At 40.0% G+C, this 21,826-nt stretch overlaps 4 protein-coding genes across 5 annotated transcripts; 2 read left to right on the top strand and 2 right to left on the bottom strand.

Annotated features, from left to right (window-relative positions):
- Positions 1-266: 266 nt before the first annotated feature.
- dhrs4 (dehydrogenase/reductase (SDR family) member 4) lies at positions 267-4,700 on the top strand. The gene is made up of 9 exons (XM_022216175.2): positions 267-409; positions 693-808; positions 1,049-1,226; positions 2,329-2,430; positions 2,523-2,593; positions 2,671-2,722; positions 3,398-3,532; positions 3,661-3,716; positions 4,174-4,700. Exons 1-9 carry the CDS (start codon positions 398-400, stop codon positions 4,286-4,288), a joined length of 837 nt encoding a protein of 278 aa, XP_022071867.1. The 5' UTR covers positions 267-397; the 3' UTR covers positions 4,289-4,700.
- tinf2 (TERF1 (TRF1)-interacting nuclear factor 2) lies at positions 4,697-10,426 on the bottom strand. Of its 2 annotated transcripts, none has more exons than XM_022216172.2 (10): positions 10,089-10,426; positions 9,506-9,708; positions 8,082-8,174; positions 7,319-7,414; positions 7,099-7,209; positions 6,792-6,915; positions 5,902-6,691; positions 5,537-5,595; positions 5,339-5,418; positions 4,697-5,183 (listed from the first exon to the last, which is right to left on the bottom strand). In XM_022216172.2, the coding sequence occupies exons 1-10, from the start codon at positions 10,114-10,116 to the stop codon at positions 5,064-5,066; spliced, it is 1,704 nt and encodes a 567-aa protein (XP_022071864.1). In that variant the 5' UTR covers positions 10,117-10,426; the 3' UTR covers positions 4,697-5,063. The 2 variants fall into 2 exon arrangements, with proteins under 2 accessions (XP_022071864.1, XP_022071866.1); XM_022216174.2 differs by having other exon boundaries at positions 8,136-8,174.
- A 609-nt stretch (positions 10,427-11,035) lies between these two features.
- On the top strand, positions 11,036-14,322 carry cideb (cell death inducing DFFA like effector b). The gene is made up of 5 exons (XM_022216178.2): positions 11,036-11,175; positions 11,597-11,711; positions 12,409-12,567; positions 12,704-12,894; positions 13,661-14,322. The coding sequence occupies exons 1-5, from the start codon at positions 11,150-11,152 to the stop codon at positions 13,800-13,802; spliced, it is 633 nt and encodes a 210-aa protein (XP_022071870.1). The 5' UTR covers positions 11,036-11,149; the 3' UTR covers positions 13,803-14,322.
- homezb (homeobox and leucine zipper encoding b) lies at positions 13,955-16,047 on the bottom strand. The gene is made up of 2 exons (XM_051944226.1): positions 15,585-16,047; positions 13,955-14,855 (listed from the first exon to the last, which is right to left on the bottom strand). The coding sequence occupies exons 1-2, from the start codon at positions 15,951-15,953 to the stop codon at positions 14,565-14,567; spliced, it is 660 nt and encodes a 219-aa protein (XP_051800186.1). The 5' UTR covers positions 15,954-16,047; the 3' UTR covers positions 13,955-14,564.
- Positions 16,048-21,826: the final 5,779 nt, after the last annotated feature.

Raw genomic sequence — 21,826 nt, 5'->3', positions numbered from 1 at the left:
ATGAGATCAGGTGCTTAGCCGCAGCCCAGAATACTCAGCTCGTGTGATTGGCTCGTTCTTGCTGGTTGCGTTCAGTGACCTCAGATAACTAATCTGTAAATGCTAAATAAAATTCGTGCACTTGGTAATAGTACTGTAACTATTTTCGGTTTTCATAACAACATGATTTGTTATCAAATAGAGTCGCCATTACAATCAGCACGGTTGCAGCATTAAGTTATGAAACAACCAAATTAAATAGATGATTTGGTAAAGTCTTTTATTTTGACAGCGGGACGTTTGCAGGAAAACACTGACTGTAGCTGCACATAGATTGTAGGAAGTCAAAGTCCAGACAGTGGACTTGGAAATTTTTCTATCAAATCCTACCTTTGTACCACTTCATGTTTAGTTTTGCATGACCTGCAGGGTGAGATAAAGCTCTTGATCGTATTTGCATGCTTGCATTACTTTGCACAATATACGACTCTGCGTGTAAGCAGAAACTCGAGAAAGGTTGTCTGAGTCTACCTTTGTAAATACTGCTGAATTATTTTACTTTTGCTGTTAATACACCATGTATCTGTACGAGTGTGAGTAGTTCAAGTGTTCGTTCAGTGTATATAACTCAGAATTCATCCTGTTCCATGCAGCAGCTCAGATGACCTTTAACCTACTTAACCAGTGTTTTCATAAAACTTTTCTGTTCTCAGGTGATGTTGAGGTCTGTATTTAGGTGCCTTCAGACCAATCCCGTTGCTGGCTACAGAAGTATGTCTCAGAGCAGTCTAGCTGGGAAGGTAGCCATAGTGACTGCCTCCACAGATGGGTGAGAATTACCTTACTGACCCCTGATTGTTTGTATTACTCTGAAGTGGCTGTGATCTGTTTGTAACAATCATCAGAATGGACTATAAACAGCATGCAGAGTTTCATATATTTGCTCACTTGTCTGCTGTATGTTTGAAAAAACACCAACCCTAAACCTCTGCAGTAAGGTCACAGTAACTGCAGTAGGTTTACTCCAGTACAGAGGTCCTTTATCATGGTGTTTTCTCCATCTCATCAGAATCGGTCTGGCTGCAGCTCAGGCTCTGGGCAAGAGAGGGGCCCATGTGGTCGTGAGCAGCCGGCGGCAGGCCAACGTGGACAAAGCTGTGGCGCTGCTGCAGAGCCAGAGCATCCAGGTGACTGGAACCACCTGTAATGTTGGCAAGGGAGAGGACAGAGAGAAACTGGTGAAAATGGTAAGGTCCTATTTGTCATCCGGAGTGTGGAATTACTTGGATTTCTGCATTAAGTGGTCAGAAAAAGTGTACTTTTGCAGTTCTAGCGGGGGAAAGCAAGTGGGCCCTTCAACTTGATCACCGTTTGAATCTGTTTTAATGGAAATATCCATGAAGAAATCTTTCATGCAGCTGCAGATCAGAGCAGGAGATCGTTGGGACCATTCTTCACTACAAAACAGCTTCATTTCAGCCTTATTGTTGAGATATTTGGTGTGGACAGCTCAGTTGAGGTCATTCCACAGGATCTAAACTAGATTAAGGTTTGGGAATTCATTTAGTAGCAGTTTTACTTCAGTGTATTTAAGGCACTATCTTGTATCATCGACAAACTCCCACATTCATTCACCCTTTGATAATGATGAGCTGGTCTCTCCATCACACTTCACCTTTGGGATGATGCTGTCTTGTCGGCATGCAGTGACCTTTTCACGCCCGTGTGTTCTTCCCAAACAATTCCACCATGGTTTCGTCAGCCCACAAACATTTTTCCAGTAGCTTTGCGGAGTGTTAAGGTGCACTTTGGCAAACTTCAGGCACACAGTGATGTTTTTTTTGGAGAACAGTTGCTTCCTCTGTGGAATCCTGCTATGGAAACTATGCCTGTTCAATGATTTACGTATGGTAGACTCATGAACAGAGACATTAACCAGCTCCAGTGACTCCTTTAAGCCTTTAGCTGTAATTCTGTGCTGCTTTTTTTGCTTTTATTAGTCTTCTGTGTTATGCTTTTTGACTTATCTTAGCTGCGTGCACACTTCTAGGGGGAGTCGTCAGTATTAAATCGTCTCCATGTGGACTGATTAATGTCTGATCTTTTTGAGATTACATAGTTACAGTTCGCAGTTTAATGCAAATCAAACAAACTGTAATTCTTCTGAGATCTTCTCACATCAGCAGATGTGTATGTGAAATACAAACTAAATCAAGGAATTTTGACTGAAGTATCAAAGTCTTTCACATTGTCAGTGTTTCAAGATATAATTTGTCTGAATTTGTCATTTGTACTCTGTTTCATTGCTCTGTTGCAACACAACTCAAAAAGTCACTGTGTTTGCACTAGACTCTGGATCAGTATGGAGGCATTGATATCCTGGTGTCCAATGCAGCAGTCAACCCTTTCTTTGGAAGCATCATGGACTCCACAGAGGAGGTCTGGGACAAGGTGCATACAGGAAACAAGCTCATTTCTAAACCACATTTTAGTCTATTCTGACAAACAATTCTTAACACAATTGTTTCTCCTCTATTGTCTAGATCCTGGATGTGAATGTAAAATCAGCTTTCCTTATGACCAAGTTGGTGGTGCCTCATATGGAGAAAAGGGGGTGAGTAACAAACTAAAAGATGACCAGATTTTTAATAAATGGACTGAATTTTTGACCTTTCTGTGTTTTTCTTTTAGAGGGGGAAATGTAATATTTGTGTCATCTGTGGGTGGATACCAACCAATGACGGTCAGTGAGAGTGAACATTTATATTTAAAGGTTTTTATTAAAACACATGTAGGAGATTTTTTTTTTTGCTTTAAATGTTATTTATGCAATTGGTGTATTTGAGAGCCCTCTAATATAGTTTTACTTTGTTTCTCCCCATTGCAAACCACGTCCTCACATTAAATGATGCATTATGTAAAATAACATGTATTATTGAAGACAGACTTGTTTTTATTAACTACATGCTGTAAAAACAAAACAAACTAAAACTTACACGCTGCAACTGAGCTCCATCCAGCAGTCAAATAACAAAAACTGAAAATGATTAAGAGTATGTGCTTGAGCTCAATACCTAAAGTGCATGCTAATATGCTAATTAGCACTAGACAGGAAGTGCAGCTGAGGCTGATAGGATTGTAATTAGTTCTGCAGGTCCATAGTCTTAAAACAAAGTTAAATTTTAATCTGACAATGAAAAGTTAGAGGATGAAAATGATCACAGAGAGGAACATGAATATTTGAATATTTGCACCAAATTCCACATCAATGCATTCAATTTCTGTCAATCTCAAGGCAGCACAAGAGGAAAAGACAGTCAGTAGGATACACAACTACGGATCTGAAGAAAATCTGTGACACTTAATGTTGTGCACGTGTGCTGTGTTTGTGTTGTTGTCATGGACATCATCTCTGCAGGGTTTGGGTCCTTACTGTGTGAGTAAAACTGCATTACTGGGTCTGACCCGGGCTCTGGCCCCTGACCTGGCTCAGAGTAACATCAGAGTGAACTGTGTGGCCCCTGGAATCATCAAGACCCGCTTCAGCTCTGCGGTGAGAACGCAAATACGCTCTAATTCTGTATTTTAAAATGGGGCTTTGGTTCTGCCACTTAATGCGTGTTCTCTGTTACTCTTTGTTAATACAGTAGCCTCTATAATATTCTGCTTTGCTTGTCTCAGTTATGGCAAAACGAAGACATGATGAGTGAGCTCAAAAAGCAGCTCAGCATTAAAAGGTGAGGCTTCTACCCACACAGACTCTCAATGTGTAAACTACACCTTGGCTTTCAGGGAAGCTCACATTTTGTGTTTTTCATGGCCAGAAACAACATTTATATAGTAGGACTCTGATGAAGACACAGTAGTATTTGCATAAGAAAAGGCTCCAGCACCTTTCTATAATGTGACATTTATGATGTTGCAGTAACCTTTTCAGTTCTGATGGCAAGAGCAGCATGCATACCAGTATCATATTAGAGTTAATCACCCTTACACATGAAATGTAGCTCAATAATAACCTAATTGTTATGTATGATGAAGGAACAATAGAAATGCATTTCAAAATTAGCTTAATATCCCAATTTAGACAGGGTCAAGCCCCCTATTCAGACACTGCAGAAGCTTGTCACTAATGCTCTGTTTTGTGCACACGTTAATAATTTCTGAATGTGTTATTTAACATTTGTCTTCCAGAATTGGAGAGCCAGAGGAAATTGGAGGAGTGATTGCATTCTTGTGCACCGAGGAGGCTTCCTACATCACCGGAGAGACCATCACAGTAACCGGAGGGATGGGCTGTCGACTGTGAACCTCCACGTACAGCAGAACACATTTGCACTTAATCGTGTGTTTCTGTAGAGATTCCGTTTGTGTTTTGAGTGCTTCCCCCTTTTAATCTGAAGCATTGGCACAGCACAGCAACAATAACGCTAGCATGAGAGCTATTGTAAGAGGAGACAGAAGCTGATATATTCCTGTGAAGTTTTCTAATCAAAATCTGAACTTTTTTACAAATAGATTACTCTAAAAACACCAGAAATGTCCACTTTGGTAGTCTGTATGATAGGCTGACATTCAGTTTCTAGATAAATGGGAAGATGTCCATTTTTACACTGTGTCAGCAATCTGATAATTGTTGTTTAAGCACATGAATACATGTAATATTGCCAAATCTTATTGTGGAAGTCTGATGTAAACAGATTAAATGAGTCAAATGTCAAGAGCAGTTTCAGAACATGCTTTATTTTTTTGTCATAACCTCTGCACCAAATTGGCAGTTCATGATAAAGTGAAAGAAAAATTAACAGTTTTCTCCAACACAAAATATGCAATATCAAAAACTTTATTAACTGAGAATATTACATATGATCTGTTTAAAATATATTTATGGCACAAACAATCTACACATGGTCAAGTAAAGTACTAATAAATTGCTTATCACTTCCTATAATCAGTGACATATATATAAATGTTTATCTGCCGCAGTGACTGAAGCATTTTGTATAATTATGTCGAGTCTACGCTGCCAGATTCAAAGTCCTCTGCTGTTAGTTTTCCAACACCACACACGACAATCCATTTCATCACCTCGGTTTACGGCCAGCGGACAACGAGTTGCGTGTCATCGTCCCGGGTTTATAGTACTCCCTCAGAGTGGGAACAAAGGTGCCGTGTTTGGTCTTGACGTAGCGCTTCTGGAACAGCTGGGGGAGACAAAGTCAAGCATTTAAATGTACTTCAGTTGAAACCCAGACGTCCACAGACTGAAAACTCCTTCACTACAGAAAATTCACAGCATACACAGACATTTAAAGTGAGCCTCCTTTAATTTTTCCACCTCCTTTCTGAGCATACTTACTCTGCTTTTGAAGTTCTTTGTCGCCTCATCCTCAGAATCAGCCACGTAGTCGTCACTCCCTCCTAAAAGGCCCAACGTCTCTAAACAGAACAGAAAACACAGGTAAACAAAAACCTGTAGAAGTGTTTCGTTTCATTGCTTTTTTTTTTTTTTTTTAAAGAAATGCCTGCATTCGCTTCATTTAATGCTTTAAATCACCTGTGTTACTCCGCTGCTGAGAGGGAGAGCCGCTGACACTCGGCGATACGGGATGATTTCTGTCAGGTAGAGACAACAATAGTGGATAAACGGTGACTGAAAGAAGAGAGGGAAATCTTCATGTAAACTGCTGCTGATCTGCGCTTGTAATTTAAGTCTAAATACTGACATGCTGCTCAGTGATAGAGGTTTCGCCTCATAGCTGGACAGTATTTTATACATGCATGTTTAAATCATGATTTCACAGATGAGACAGAAAAGAAAAACAAATGAAACCACAAACACTGAACTAAAACAGATGCTTTTTATTTTATTTGTCAAGTTAAAACCAGCTGCATGTTGCACTTAATTCTCATGTCTCTTACTCTTTATTGTCCAAAGCAGAAGGCTTTGAGGCAAGCGTCAGACGGATGCTTGTTCGTTTAGGTGTTGGTGCTTTGACTGGTGACTTCTGGCTCTGGGAGAATGTTTCTCTTCTGCTGGATCCGCTACTGCCAGCTGAGGCCACCAGCAGTTTTTCAATCACCACTCTGGGTTGTCTCGTCAGACATGAGACAAAAATGGAGTGGAGCAATGGATCTTCAGGTAGATGGACACCAAGCTGGGTCACATCAGTAGCCATGACTTCCGTGGTAGACTCGTGTCCTCCATTTTCCTCGCTCTCATTTGATCTCCGGTCGGCTTTACCCTGCCTGTCCCTGCGTGTCCTCTTTTCCCCAGATCTAGCCATGCTTAAAACTTCTTCCTCGTCCGTCTCCTGCTCAGATCTACTTTCCTGACTGTCAGGTTGCTTGCGTTTCTTTCCACTGCTTTGAGTTAAGCTCTTCTCCTCTTTCCCCCCACTGTCTTCAGCTTTTTCTTTCTCTTTCGTCAAACTGAATTTCAAGTTCTCTTGATTTGTTGAATCTTTTGAGCTGGCTGGCTCATCACTCTGCAGCTTTCTTTTATTAGCAGAGATCATGACTGGTACATCTTCATTAGATATTAGTCCGATAACAGGTGCAATAAAAGAGGTTTTGTCTCTTGTCTGGGAGTCGTCTGACTGATCCACAGCAGACTGTCTGGCTCCTGTTTGCTGATTTGAAGCTACTATTCCAGACAGAGGCAGAGAAAGTGAAGTCAGGATGGAGTCTCCCATGTTTGGAGGTAAGGACGCTGTAAAAAGTAAACCAGAACAACAACACGGACTATTGGAATTATTAGGGATTTGCACAACAAAGCTTTGCCAGTACAGTCATTAATAAAAAGGATCAACCTGCTGACTCCAGATGACCCAGACAGGTTTGATGCTGGAGTAAAATTTTCAGGAGCTGGGGTTGGGTTGCTGCACGTGCACACTCCTCCAGGACAGCAGGGGTGTTACTGAGCCATGACACAGTCTGGAGACAAATAATAAAGACAATAACTTCTTACTCCTTCCTTTCATTTGCTGCAAATTAAATATTCTTGTCCAAAGGTTTGTGTACATTTACAGAAGCACCGAAATTGTGTTGAAGCAGTGATGAAAGGACCATTAAAATAGGACAAATATGTGTCAAAATATGGGAAAATGTTCTCATTACCTGAGCTAAGTTTGGAACTGGAAGCAGCTGGTCCAGTCGAATCAAAAACTCCCACAGCAGCTTCTCCAGCTCCTTGTCGAAGTTTGAGCCATAATCCACTGGAAATTCTTTCTGTTCGAAGAGAAAATAAAAAAGATCTTTAATTACAACAGACCTACATGTCATCTAAGCAGACATTTACATCTTTAGGTGTCCTGCTTAGTGGAAGCGAGGCGTTCACCTTGAAGTACTGCTCCCTCTTTTCTGGGTCTGACAGCAGTGTGTGGATAAAAGAATGGAAATGTTCCACTGTTCTCATAATTTTTACATCCTTCCTCTGGGAGACAAAAAAAGGAGAAATTACACATTATAAAATAAATATCAAGAACACCCCATCACCATTAGAAGCAATCCAGCAATACTTCACTATATACACAAATATATCAACAAACAAATATAAATTATGAGTGATAAAAGTGGGGATGTATGTTGACAGAACATCCATGTTGTGACATGCTCGCAGTGATTTCGATACAAACCAGCTGCATAATACATCTTAAATGTAACTTGCACTGATTAAACAAATATTTGTAGTGAGTGATGGATGTCTGTTTTATTAAACATAACATATTTTTAACATTTAAACTAATAGTTTTTCAACAAAGACCTGATAGCTCCCACTGCTAGTTTAAAAAATGCGATGCAATTCACTAAAAGCAATGTCCTAAACATCTGAGTATCACTTCCATCACAGTAGAGTCAAAAATACTACGATGTTTAACTCGCTGATCACTTCCATTGTTTTAGTGTTTGGGATTGGAATAAAGCATGGGGTGCCAAGGATAATAAAGCGTATGCAGCCTTTGTTTGAATAAATAAAAGTAAAATGAAATCAATGAAAATGCCAAGTAGTGTCATTTGGATTTAAAGTCTTCCAACTGTTAAAACAGTCAAAAGTGGAAACATGAGGTACTGTGTGCTTCTGAACTCTGGCTCCAATTTACCACATTTGGGGCTGAAGTAGGAACACGGATCCTTTCCAGATGTGTCTTAATCACCTTAACATCAGGCTGTGTGGAGCACAACTCCAAGATTAACTGAAAAGAAGGCAAAAGCTGATGAAACACACGAACATCTGTCAACAGAAAATGCACATTTGGACAGAAATGGAGGAGGGGGACAAAAGGAAAAAAAACACTGTGGTAATTACACATCAAAAACAAATTGTTCTTCTCCTTTAACCTCATGATCTCCAAACCTGTTGACAGGTTTGAAAGGCACGATCCCTTTTTTAATGTCTCAATTACACCGTTTATCACAGCAACAAACTGTAAAATCAAGACAAAATTAGCGAGTTTTCAACTTATGTGTGATGTGAGATTCTTTAAGGAAGCAGAACAGCCAAATCTAAGCTTGAAAATGTGATATTTCATCAAAAGTGCTTTATTCTACATTGTCATTCAAAAACTCTTTACACCATATCCTGTAATAAACAGACAAATCTGGAATAAATTAAACTAACGGGTGAAAGAAAAGGCTATACAAGGGATTAAACAGAATCTAATAATCTTTGACATGAGATTCAACTTCATAACATCAAAACTGTATCAGTTTTTTTTCATTCAAAATGTCAGCTCCAATGATTTGCATTTCATCAAGTAAAAATTACCCAAGGCAGATATTAATTTTGCTTTAGAGAAAAGTTCTGCAGTAGAAGAGTTCAGTGTTGAATTCTTCCTGTAAGTATCAAAGTAAGGGCAGTAATCAACTCAGACTAATTAAAGCTACATGTCATATTTCATCCAAAATCACACAACTGTGCATGCGTCATTTTAAAAATAACAAAAAATTGCTATTTTAAGTATCTAGATGCTGTTAAAACGACAACAAAAATTCCACGCTGCAACTGAGCTGCAACCAACCATCAAATAACAAAAACTGAGGAACTTTGTGGATGAACTGCAGGCTGCTTAAACAGAGCAGAGAGGAGACGACAGGAGAGGAAAATAAAAATAAGTTCAGCATGGCTATAAAACATCATACAGAAAAGCTATTCCGCAAGTTATCGGAAGATATATTCAGCATTATGAAATATTTTTTTACAGTTCATTTGCAGAATAGTGTGGAAAAACAGGCACTGTGTAGGTGTTGTGAAAATATAAACAGGCCTCGGTAAACAGCTTATCTATACCCTAATGACTCGCAATTTTTCCTTCAACGATTATCTCAATAATTTTTTGTATTTTTTAAAACAAATAACCAAAGAATTTTAACTTTTATATCCTTTAATTAGGATTTATGTTATTAGATTTCTGTCATGCTGCACAATAGCCATTTTTGAGTTCTCTTCACTTCTCGGACAAATGAGACAGGAACAAAAACACACCTAGAACCTGCTTGGGATCCAGGAGATGATCCTGATACTCACCCTTGCTCTCAGTCCCAGTGCCAGCTTGCCCTGGTGTCTCACAGTGAGCAGCCCAGGAACAGTCTCGCAGGCGGATGTGACGAATTCCTCCACAACACCATACTGCATCACGTCCCTCTGCTTCAGCACTTTCCAGAGAGCTGCAGACACCAGACGCACAGGCGGGGCCAGGACCTGAAGTGCAGAAAAAGGAAGGCTGGCACCTGCAGAGACAAAGTTAGATATCAGAGGCTACCAAGTGCATTCAAATCAACTAACCCTGCTAAATCATGCAAGGGTTGGAAAATGATGCATCTTTTGTCTCTATGGTTTGAAGCTTTGGTGTTGCACTGTTGGCATCAAGCGAAACTATCGATGCCAATGCAGCAGGCTACCATCAGTTGTCAAACACGCTAACTGATCAACCTTAAAGAGGGACATATTTATTTATGTGCTGGGGTGAGGATGTGGCATGAATCAAATGACAGTCAAACCTGCATAAAACACAACATTTACCAACTTTAACCTTGTTTACTGTTAAAATAAACGACGCAGTGAACCTTTACATCCTGCTTAAAATGCAATGCCAGCTACTAATACTTACCGTCGTCCTTGGGTTTTCTTGTTGCCATTCCAATGAATCAACTTTGTTAGGATGGTAACTGACAAAAAGTTGACGTTAAGAAATTAGCTTAGCAACATCTATAGACAGAGGCTGGCGTTAGCTTCAAAACAGACGAGGAGCTGACAGCGGAAGCACAGTTATTTAGGAAGTGCTACTGAGCCGATGTTTACAAACACTGGAGACGCCTGCAGTTACCTGTCGTTAAACCTAAGCGACACCATTGACATTTATAAACCGCGACAGACAAAGCTAGCATACTGTGTCAAAAGTTATGCTTCTCATCCTCCCGCCTTCACTAACATGACAGTAATTGCTGAAATTTCTTCGTTGAATGTGCCGAGTGGGCGGTGCTAGGAGAATGTCAATACAAAACATCTGCTCAAACAGGAAACTCCGCTCAGTGGCGCGCTCTCATGTTTTTAAACAAGCGCACTCAATGTGGTTTCCAGGATGTGACGTACTGAATTCACCCGTCAACCGGAGCTTTAATGTATTATGTTTGTAAACTTTAAAAAAAATGTTTTAAAAAAAGAAACGACAATATTAGGAAGGGGATCAAATTTACGTGAAAAATGTCAGAAAATAAAAAAGAACTGCCACAGAAAACAAACGAACACATAGATTTAAGACTATTTATCTGCAGCTATCTCTTAAGCAACCATTATACTGAGTAGCTTACCCAGCTTGATTTATAACCAGTAGAATACCTCATTAAAAAGAAGCCTACACAAAAGCACAAAACAAAAATATATGGATCAGACTCAAAACTGTTTATTATATTAAATATTCATTAAAAACCTTGCATACCAATATCACTTATGGCAACAAAAATAAGTATTCTGCTTCTTAAATGAAGAAAGATGTGTCTGAGTCTCTCTGTCTCTCACTCACTCACACTGACAATGTGCCCTTTGCCCTGTTCTGTTCTGTATCTGAATTATCAGCTTGTTCAAAGTCCGGCTGCTGTGTCAATCACAGGCAGTGCTGACATTGTCACTGTTTGTCACACCAAAACAGGAGAGAAGACGAAACCGACAAGCATGGATACCACATCTTCATTTTTCAAGTAAGTGAAGGATTAGCTTTGACTTGTTGATGCTGTTTTGACTTGTTTTATGATCTCAAACAACACAGTGTTGCTGTAAGAGATGTGGAATTAGTGTATGGTAGAATTAAGTAAATCGGTCAATGGTTTAACAAGTAATTATTAAATATCAGTTTTTCAAGGATTGGCCTATTATACAGGGTGGGGCTGGGGTATCAACAGTTTCAGTAAGATATGAAAAACCAATTTTTTTAAGCTCAAAATGAACAAAACAGCAAAACAAAGATAAAGAGAAGGCAAAGTCTGAGTTAGTGAATACTTTATGATGTAATCATTAGCAACATCTCAGCTTTTCCTGTTATATCAAGTCAAAATGTCTCTCAAACCAAGTCCAGTTCATTCAATATTATTATTTTTGTTTCTCTGCCTGGCCGGTCTTCAGATCTGTCACCAAGCGAGTGTGGTCCCCACCTCAGCGGCCTTTCAGAGTGTGTTGTCACAACAGAGAAACCAAGAAGGGCGTCACAGCCGGGACCCTAGAGGAGCTGAAGGAGAGGGTGAGAGAGACTATGAATGCTTAATAATAAAAAGAAATGAAAAATGTCTAAATATTCTGATTTTGGTATAACTATTTGCTGCAAACACAGGATATAACGTAATACGAATACAATAGCAAGAAGAACTGTAAAGAAGAAAAGATTGATAAAAAGAGGCAAATTTGAAATCCAAAAAAATAGATAAAAGCATTGAAACCTAATTACAATAACTAATGTGTCAACAAGTGCTTCTCATTTTAAATCTGACAACTTCAAAAACATGATGTCTTCCTTCCTTGGGCCTTGATGATGTCAGATAAGATCACATGATGTCAGAACTGCACTCACAATATGGAAAGGGAATAGGGGCTGCTGATTTAAAGTTGCCACAATAAAAGGGCAATCCAAATGTGTATGTTTCCATCTGACAACTATTTTCATCATAACAGCTTTATGTTTCTCAGAGATCATGTCCAGTTCTGGTTTCTGAGAGGTTGATCGATCCATCCATACACCGCTTAATCGTCATTAGGGTCAAAAATCAAATCAACAAATACACACATAAACATACATTTTTTGTGTGACTATCCAGACCAACACACATAACATACATAAACATAGCCCACTGACACATCTACATGATTTCGGTAAAGAACACAGTAAATGGGTCATGGCAGCCCTGTGCATCACTTGGTGTGATTTATTGTCCCTCTATCAGGTATGCCAGGCCTTGCTGCTGTCCCTGTCTGCAGTGTCTCTGTCTCTGGTTTGTGAGGAGGACGGCACAGAAGTAGACTCTGATGAGTTCCTCATAACCCTACCTGATAACATCATGCTCATGGCCCTGCAGCCTGGACAGACATGGAGACCAAAGGCCGTATGTTTGACCACAGAAGCCAAATATTATTCATTATCCCACATGTATTACTCCACCAGAAAGCAAGTCTCTGCTTTTGGAACATGCTTTTTGTGTGAAATAAACATTTGTAACTATTGTCTCTGATCCCCTCCAGGGTGCAGTTGTGCCCAAATACCACGACGGCACCAAGCCTCGCACTGGGAGGGACATAGCTCGTGTGACCTTTGACCTCTACAAGATAAGTCCCAGGGATCTGTTTGGCTCTCTGAGTGTGAAGGCCACATTTCAAGGCCTCTACTCTGTCAGTGCTGACTTTCAGTGTCTGGGGCCCAAGAAGATCCTCAGGTAAGCCAAGCGAAAAGGTGGTAAAGTCAATTTAGAAGACATTACTGATTCACCTATGTGTTATTGTTCAAACTTTCAGCAGTATTCAAATCCTTTTGGTTGAAGTACTACTATAGAACAGCCATGACAAGTAAAAGTTCTGCCTGTTTAAAGTGACAAAGAATGAGAGCAAGTACCATAAATAGAAGCACTCATTCTGCACAAAATCCACCATTAAAACATGATTAGATTGATTCATCAAGTGTATTTCACAATTTTAGTTGCTTGAAATTGAGTTTGTTTTATCTATTTTTTTTATAAGGGTAGGTAGTTCAGTCCAGTAGATCCCAACAAAAGATAAATAAAATACATTTCTATTAAATTTTGTGACATTTTTGTGCCATTTTGATGTAAATCTGAGGAATTTAGACGCGAAACTTGTCTCTACTGTAGGAGAAGCCACTGGTTTAGTCTAAACCAGTGCATTGCATTATTTTTATGCTTATGTGGTGTTTTAAATACGTAATCTTAAGCTTAAAAGTAGTAGCTGTCATCGTCAGCATGATCATTTATGACTTATCTGTCAATGCAGCCTTAGTTTTTCACTCAGAAGATGACTTCACAGGTACTAGTGATGGAACATTTCTTCAATAAGAAGGGCATAACTTATTTAAAGTGATAATTTCTCGTATCGATTACACGCTCGACCATTAAATGTTACCTGGGCAGGCACTTGCAGAGCAAAAAAATCATGCTGATAGGACTTTATCTTGGTTCATGTTTTCAGAGAAGCACTGCGTGTGGCCTCCACCTTCCTTCAGGCTGCTGGATACCTGCTTATCTCCACTGCCGCCATGATCCGTCGCGTTATTGAAGGCGCTGAGCTTTGGCAGCCACAGAGGGCAGAGTACACAACCAGATGGAAGTAACAAAGCAATATTCATACGCAACCTAAAGTCGTAATCATTATTAACTGAGCAGTGATTGGTTGTAGTGTATAGTTAAGTCGGAATATGGTCAAAACTAAATATTTTGACCATGTTCCAGGTTATAAAAAGACAAAACCTGTAATATTTTCACTGTAGTAACAGAATAAGCTGAGTAATGCAACTAGAAGACAAGAGAATGAGTGTCATAAATTAGTATAGTTTTCTATTTTTTGTGCAATATATTCTACATAATACCTGAGGACTGTCCTGTGTTTTTTGTTAATTTGACAGATGAACTTTGTTTCTATCTGCTCAGAGATGACTGGGGATAACAAACCAAACTGTATTGGTATTTTGAACTTAAACATCACTGTCTCCTTTCGAAAATGTAACTATTTGATACTGAGGTAAAGCTGTAATGAATTATGCAATTTATGACGCAACAAATCATTAGACAAGTCAATTTTGAACAGCAATAAAAGTGTTTTATTTAAATGACAATAAAAACATCTGGACAACACGAGCAGACTCACTGATGTGGAAACGAATGAGTACCTTTTGAAAATTTTGAACATAAGTGGCAACAAACTAATGGGAGTAACGGTAGAACAGAAAACCCCATTTGAAAAACATGCAAGTACTCTGTCTAACTTGTCAACTTTTCATCAAACAGCAACAAAAAAGAAAATTCTTAGTGTGGAGGAATGATTTAGCCTCGTGTGTTATTTCTATTCTGCAGCCTCATTTTCTGTATCAGAGCCTTCACTCAACCATCATAGCGCCCTCACTCGGCTCTACCTTTGCCATTGCGTTGATGTATTGCCGATACTTGATGTTGGCCAGTGCTTGATTGTACTTCTCCTGATTCATCCAGCGAGGCCTTCCTTTCTTCAGATAATAGCGCATGTCAGCGAACCACTGCACCAACGTGCAGCGGCGGACGCCGATCAGCTCTGCCAGTCTGTCGTACTGCTCCGGGTCTGGATACTGGCAGTGGGAGAAAGCTGTCTTCATCATGGCCAGCTGAGGTGGAGTGTTTGCTTTGGACCGGGTCTGAGGGGCAGGCTTGCAGGTTTCAAGAGAATGCTGCTCTTGGGGAAAGCTGGATGGACCATTTGTAGCAACAAAACTGTCCCCTTCCAAAAGCTCCTTCACTTTGACGACGTCAGTGATGAAAACATCGCGGTTTGTGGCTTCTGCATGCAATTCTCCTTTCTGCCAAGCTGCTGTTTCTGTTTTCCCCTCCCAGCCGCTGTCTACAGGGGTCTTATGACTATTTGGGGTTGAGGACGGATTGTCATGTCCTTTCAGCAGAGCAGTCTGGTTGCCACTTGGTGGGGAGGCATCAGAAGTTTGGGTTTGGGGCTGGTGTACGAGCAGAGGATCCAGTGGCCTTTCAGGCTCCGCAAAGCTCTTGCATGGAGGACATTCTTGAATGGACATTAATCTCTTGTTTACTCTCACCTTCTTTTTGCTTCTGGGGTAAAATTTGGCCTCAGACTCGGTGCATTTTTGCCCCTCTCTCTTAACTTCATCTGTCTTTGCTTCCATTTTTCCAGCTCCCTCCATCATACCCTCACTGTCTTGCTCGATTTTCTTCTTTCCCGACTTGTCCGTAACTGAGGACTTTCTCTGCTTTTTAGCTTTTCTGCCTTTTTCTTTTCCCACGGGTTGCTCTGGCAACAGCTCACCCGCCCTCACAGTTTCTTCTCTCATTGCTCTTCCTTTTGCACTTTGTTCTTGCTTGACCTCTCCTGCCTCCCTCCCTTCAGATACCTTTACCTTTCTCTTCCTCTTTCCTCTGCCCTCCTTTACATTTTCCTTCACTATGTTTAGTAGTTCTTTCTCCTTCTGAGCATTTGTCTGGGGTGACTTGAAATTCCTCCAGACATCAAGGACATCTCTATATTCCCAGCTGATGCCATACTGAAGCCTTCGTGTCATGAACCACACTTTCACCTGGTCTGGGTGCAGGGAGCAGCGCTGTGCCAGTGCAGTCATCTGTCTGCGTGTCAGGTATGGGAACCTGTTGAAGGCCTTGTGCAGCTCTGCTGCACCTTTCATCTGTAGGTCGACCTCCTCCGACTTCACCCATATAATCTTGTTACTTTCAGACAGCAGAGGGAGACACATTGCACTCATCCGGTTCATGCTGAAAGCCTGGGGAGCAGTGTTAATATCTGAGGAAGGTAAAGTCTCTGCAATGGTGTCAAGTGACTTTTGTGCGGGGATGTGGGGCCCTCTGTCAGCGATCAGCTTCATCTTTCTGGTTTGTGGTAGTGACTCCTGCAAAAACCAAACGAACAGACAGGGTTGGTTGTCTGAAACTTTCACATGATGTTCTTTAGTATTTTGTGAATGAACCCAAGCTGCTAGTTCACACCATTCCTGCATATACTGGGAGAAGATATACAATATATTGTCACCTGTTACAGATTTTGGTGATGCTGGGCCATGTAGTGATGAGGACTTTTCTTGAGCTGATCTTGTGAAAGGAAATCAATTCTCTGTATTTGCCTAAAGGAGACATACGTGCATCTAATTTGGTGAGTTTTATACTACTTACTACTTCTTCAAGCCAGCACTGACGACCTCATTAAGTCTTATGATTTCTGGTATATGACCCCACTCTTTATCTGCCCAGTATCAATTCCAACACACTTGGTTGTTTAATATTGACCCATTTGTTGTTGAGATGCCATGTCTTGGAACAACAAACGCTTATAGAATTGAAAAAAAACTGAATTGTGCATTATTGTTTTTGTTCAGTACAACTTATACAACTAAAATAGAAGCTCTCAAGTAGCAAATATATATTTTTTCTTCAAATAGATGTACAAACTAAAAACACAAATTCAAAAGTAAAACCATTGAATTGTACTACTTTCTATTGATATACTGCACGTGTAAAGAAGATTTTCAGCATACACACCTGCTAATGTTACTTTAATTTGAGCCACTGAGAAGATAATGAAATATAAAGGACAACAGGGTTTAACAAGCTTCATCTGCGGCACTAATAGGACTGGCGCATTTGCTAACTTTAGCTAGCTAAATGTCGACTTTAGCTTATATCACTATTTGCCACTTGTTTAATGACCTTAACATATCTAATTGAGTATACGTTAATATACACCATCGTTATGAATGGCTGGTGACCGACTGAACCGCTTATATCTTGGTCAGTTTATTAGAAAACGATAGTTAGCTTTCGTGGTAAGTTTAGCTAGCTTGGTACGCACAATGTGTAGGTCATGTTAGCATGCTAAGCAGCTAGCTACTACTGTAAACTTGGAAAAGCTTCATCTTTAAGTTTTAATATTTTTACTTGTAATGTCAAGAAGACACGGGAATTATCCCTAAGCTTAATTAGTGAATGGCTTGGGGTTCCTACCTGTGCAAAAATCTCTCTAAGTATTAAGTATTTCTTTTCTTCTGATATTCTGGACAGATTTGAAGTCATGTGTCACTGATTACTGTCACGTGAATACACTGTCCTGTCTGATATTACTATTTTCACTTTTAGCGTGCTGGTCTCAGTATTTAACTGGGGTACTGCTACATTTTTAGTTTTATTCAGGTTTTTGGAATTACGTTTTAAATGAGTAGTAGTAAGCAATAGTAGCAATCAGGTCCGTGTATATTTTTTATAATCTTCAAAACCAAAATTAGATTTTTTCATATTTTTTTTATTGTTCATCAGGTGAATAGATCACAGGCAGTGTAATTGTCTATGTAAATTATTCATATTATAAATTCAACTCTACATGAGCAAGAGACGGTGAGCCTTTATGGGCTTTTTCTGATCAGTCCAATCTGGTGAGTCTGACTAGCTGCCCATTTTACCAGTTTGACCAGTTTCTCAATTGGCTTTTGCTGGTTAAGTCAGCAGGTAAACTTAGTCGTACTATACTGGCAATAAAGAGAGACCAGCAGAGAACATGTGCTAAAGGCAATACAATATATTTTTAATATGTTTTTTCATGAAATAGTAATTATTTTTTGTGGTTCTAATACAGAAGCCGGTTCTTTTTCAGTCAGATGTGTTGTTAGGATATTGACACATTTTAACCTGATAAATGCATCATTTTAAAGTTATTTCAGAGGAATATGAATATCAAGAGTGGAACATTTTGATACATGAACATCACACTGAGTCCTAGTTGGCCTGATCAGCTAATCCCAACCTGATTTGAATGAATTTTATTCATGATGCTTTACAGTTATAATCATATGTACGGCTGTGTCTGGTGATAGAAGTGTTTGAGAACCACTGATTTAGAACAGAGTTTCCAACATTTAGCTACCAGCTGAAAAGTATATCATTAAAACCTTTTATAATATTGTCCTTTAAATGGTTCTGGAGAAGAGATTCAGGTGCTGGTAAGGGGACAAATATCACCCTTGGACTCCCATATAATACACAAAATAAATAGCTGATAATGATCCGCCTGAATAAACAAAATAATAATGAAAAAAGACAGAAAAATTCAGTGCAAATTTATCCTAATGATAATATATAAAAAACGAACTCACTCAACAATAGCTTATTTAAGTACAACTTGCAATAAAACAATAAAAAGTGTCTGACCACACTGAACCGAGGCCATCATACTACAGTTGTAAAATCACATAATCTGTTCAGGTGGCCAACATCATGAGGAGATTTTATTTGATTTTTTTGTCAAAAAATGACTCAGACCACTAGTTACGGAAGATGAAGATTTGTACTTTTTCCCTGCCATTTTAGGGTGTTTGTCTAATGAATGCGCCCCTACTCTTACAGTACTGCACATATTTTGTTTCATATTTTTGCTGTAAATGAGCTAATCAACAATAAGGCCAGTAAGCTATTAGGAAGTGCAATATTTCAATTGACTCCAAATGTGTGTGAATAAATATAGATACAGTTTGAAATATCAATTGCCATTTCATTAACTCAGCCTTAAAAATGGCAATAGTTTCAGCAAAAGTCAAGCGTTCGTTTGGCTGCACCAGTTTTATGTTGGTGCACTTTCTATACTAAAAACTAGGTGTCGCGTTTGTAAGTAGTAGATTATTAACAGTTGGCTCTGACTGCATAGAAATATTAATGCATTTTTATGAGCACTAGGCAAACATGAAACACTACTGTAGTGTTATAAAACTTTAAAGCCTCCCCTGTGGGCGGTTTACTTCCCAGTAAATACAACTGCTGACTAGTCCAGCTTGAGTTCTCATAGAGACTGAGGAACCAGAGACAGGCAAACTAATTGGAGGCTATTTTATTATTGACAGAACACAAGTGCACTTTCTTCCAAGATTTTCTTGCTTCTGAAATCATGTCTGACAACATCCAAAAGGATCCACAAATGATTCTCTGTGACATGTGCACAGAGGAGGACAGGAAACCAGCACGGAAGACCTGCATGAAATGTGAGATCTCCATGTGCACCCAGCACCTCCAGGTCCACCTGACCACCCCGGTGTTGCTGCAGACTCATCCTCTGACGGAGCCCATGGCTTTATGTGGAACCACTAAATGTCCTCAGCATGGCAAACTCCTGGAGTACTACTGCTTGGATGACAGGACCTGTGTGTGCGTTTCCTGTGCCATTGAAGACCAGCACCGCCTGCACAACATGAAGACCTTCTCCACGGCCCACAAAGAGCTGATGGAAAAGCTGAGAGCAGAGCAGCAGGCCTTACAGGTGAAAGCAGACGATGAGAACGTGAGTCTGGAAAAGTGGGAGAAGAGTGAGAGAGAGAAGCTGGGCGGCTGTAGTGTGCGTCTGATTGAGGCTGTGACGAACCTGCGTGACATTTCTCTGATCAGCGTCCAGAGTTCAGTGTCGGCTCGCATGGTGTCGATTAAAACCAGCAAGAGCAGCATGCAGGCAGTGCAGAAGGAGAAGGACACCTTCAGGTTCCTGCAGATGTATTCTCAGGTGCATGAGGATGTGGAGAAGGCCAAAGCTGTGGATCTGAGGAAAGGCCTGGAGCCTGGCAGCCATCGAGACAAACTGGTGGAGGAGATAGTAGAGGGCGGTGAAAAGATGATGGAGCAAGCGTCCCACTTCTGGGGATCCTTGTTGACTCTGGTTGACCCTGAAAACCACCAGGACATTTTTGACACTGGTTCAGACCTGACCTTTGACCCGAAGGTTACAGGTCCTAGCATGTCACTGTCCAAAGACAAGACAAAGGTTTCTACAACAGCTGGCTGGGGAACTGCTCTGCCACTCTGCTAATCTGTGGCACCCACACAGTTCCCAACTTTCAGAGGTGGGTGGTCAGTCTTCCCGAAGAATCTGACTGGATGATTGGCTTGTGTGACAAACAGTCTTCAACAAACGTGAAAAATGGACCTGTCTTTGGATTGTCCTGCCAAGACAACCAGCTGAGCTCTGTAACAACAGAACTAGATGATTTTGCTGATGCATCAGAAGGTTTGTTGCTGCAGAAAACTATCACGACCAATACGGGACAGAAACTCAGGGTTTCTTCCTCTTTAATCACATATCAGGGAGAGAATGGAGAAGAGGACCAACCACGACCTGAGACAGTGGAGGTGTTTTGGAACTTTGTTGCCTCCACGCTGTCCTTCTTCAGCAGAACTGGACGGCACCGTAGGGAAGAAATAATCACCATTAAGATGAGCCTCAACACCTGGGACCTGGTCCCATTTGTCCAACTGGGAAAGGAAAATGATCAGGCAGTGCCCCAGGAGCAGTGGAAGTGTTCATGTGGGAAAAGTTACAACAAGAATGGAAATGTCTTCTATGACAAAATGACTGGCAGCTCTCGTAAGGGTAATTGTCCTTGTGGAAGAATTCTTGGTCATCCATTAATCACGGAGCTGGTGTGTGAGCTTTTCTAATTAGTGGGATTTTGTTGATTGTGCCTTTCACTGACACTGCTGAGTATTAATGCAGTTGATTGGTGGTTTCTTTCTGATACGTCATAAGAGACAAACTCCTGAGGTGAAAGTTTTGAGTAAATCAACAACTATAAACTACACTAAATATAATAACTGCAGCTGAATGTCTTTTCATTGAAATAAAATATTTTTTTTGTGCCATTTGCTTCTAATGTTGTAACACTTCTCCCTTTTTTCTGGCTGCCAGTTTCAAGTGTTTGTCTCCATCTACTGCTTGTAAATGCATCATTACTCTCACATTATACAGGATCTTTTGCTTTGGTTTTATGAAGTCAGAATAGCAACAAAAAAAGCATGTTTTATATCTACACTGATGATGTAATCATTAATAAAGCCATTCAAGTTATAAGATTTGGAATGTTTTTTATTGACTGGACAAAATGTGAAAACAACCCAGCATTTTAATTTCATGTTTTGGCAACATAAAAACAATAATTTTTTTCCTCACGACACCAATGGGCAAGCCAGCAGGCCAGCTTAGCCGGACTATGAAGGCAATACAGAGAAACCAGTCTGACCATCAGATCCAGCCTAGTAGACCAACTAAACCAGTCTAACACCAGCTAAATCCAGCTAAAAACCAGTAATCATCTTAAGCTAGGCTATGATGTTTTCTCCAGCAGGGAACAAATACTCAAGGCAATACAATATATGCTTTATATGTCTTTTCATGAAATAGTAGTCTTTTTGTGTGGTTCTAATACAAAATCTGGTTCTTTTTAAGTCAGACGTGTTGTTAGGATCTTGACAGATTTTAACCTGATAAATGCATCATTTTAAAGTTATTTCAGAGTAAAATGAATATCAAGAGTGGAACATTTTGATACATTAACATCACACTGAGATCTAGTCTGTCTGATCAGCTAATCCCAACTTGTTTACCTTTGAATGAGTTTTATTCATGATGCATTACAGCTAAAATCATATGTAAGGCTGCGTCTGGTGATAGAAGTATTTGAGAACCACTGGCTTTGACCAGAGTTTCCAACGTTTAGCTACTAGCTGAAGTGTATATCATTAATATTTCTTATAATATTGTCCTTTAAATGGTCCTGGAGAAGAGATTCAGGTGCTGGTGAGGGGACAAATATCACCCTTCAACTCC

The sequence above is a fragment of the Acanthochromis polyacanthus genome, chromosome 23 (genome assembly GCF_021347895.1).
Source record: "Acanthochromis polyacanthus isolate Apoly-LR-REF ecotype Palm Island chromosome 23, KAUST_Apoly_ChrSc, whole genome shotgun sequence".
Lineage (NCBI taxonomy): Eukaryota > Metazoa > Chordata > Actinopteri > Pomacentridae > Acanthochromis > Acanthochromis polyacanthus.
This window is presented reverse-complemented; position numbering and strand designations above follow the sequence as displayed.

Excerpts from the sequence above, each read along its gene's own strand:
- dhrs4 (XM_022216175.2), top strand. Across the intron at positions 2,431-2,522 it reads CAGAGGAGGTCTGGGACAAG|ATCCTGGATGTGAATGTAAA; the intron begins GTGCATACAGGA and ends TCTATTGTCTAG. Across the intron at positions 2,723-3,397 it reads GTGGATACCAACCAATGACG|GGTTTGGGTCCTTACTGTGT; the intron begins GTCAGTGAGAGT and ends TCATCTCTGCAG.
- tinf2 (XM_022216172.2), bottom strand. The coding sequence starts at position 10,116 with ATGGCAACAAGAAAACCCAAGGACGACG. Across the intron at positions 7,210-7,318 it reads AGAGGGAGCAGTACTTCAAG|AAAGAATTTCCAGTGGATTA; the intron begins GTGAACGCCTCG and ends CTCTTCGAACAG. Across the intron at positions 5,596-5,901 it reads TCTGCTTTGGACAATAAAGA|AAATCATCCCGTATCGCCGA; the intron begins GTAAGAGACATG and ends TCTACCTGACAG.
- cideb (XM_022216178.2), top strand. The coding sequence starts at position 11,150 with ATGGATACCACATCTTCATTTTTCAA. Across the intron at positions 11,176-11,596 it reads ACCACATCTTCATTTTTCAA|ATCTGTCACCAAGCGAGTGT; the intron begins GTAAGTGAAGGA and ends GCCGGTCTTCAG. Across the intron at positions 11,712-12,408 it reads TAGAGGAGCTGAAGGAGAGG|GTATGCCAGGCCTTGCTGCT; the intron begins GTGAGAGAGACT and ends TCCCTCTATCAG.
- homezb (XM_051944226.1), bottom strand. The coding sequence starts at position 15,953 with ATGAACCGGATGAGTGCAATGTGTCTCCCTCTGCTGTCTGAAAGTAAC. Across the intron at positions 14,856-15,584 it reads GAGGAAAGAGGAAGAGAAAG|ACCCGGTCCAAAGCAAACAC; the intron begins GTAAAGGTATCT and ends CCTGCCCCTCAG.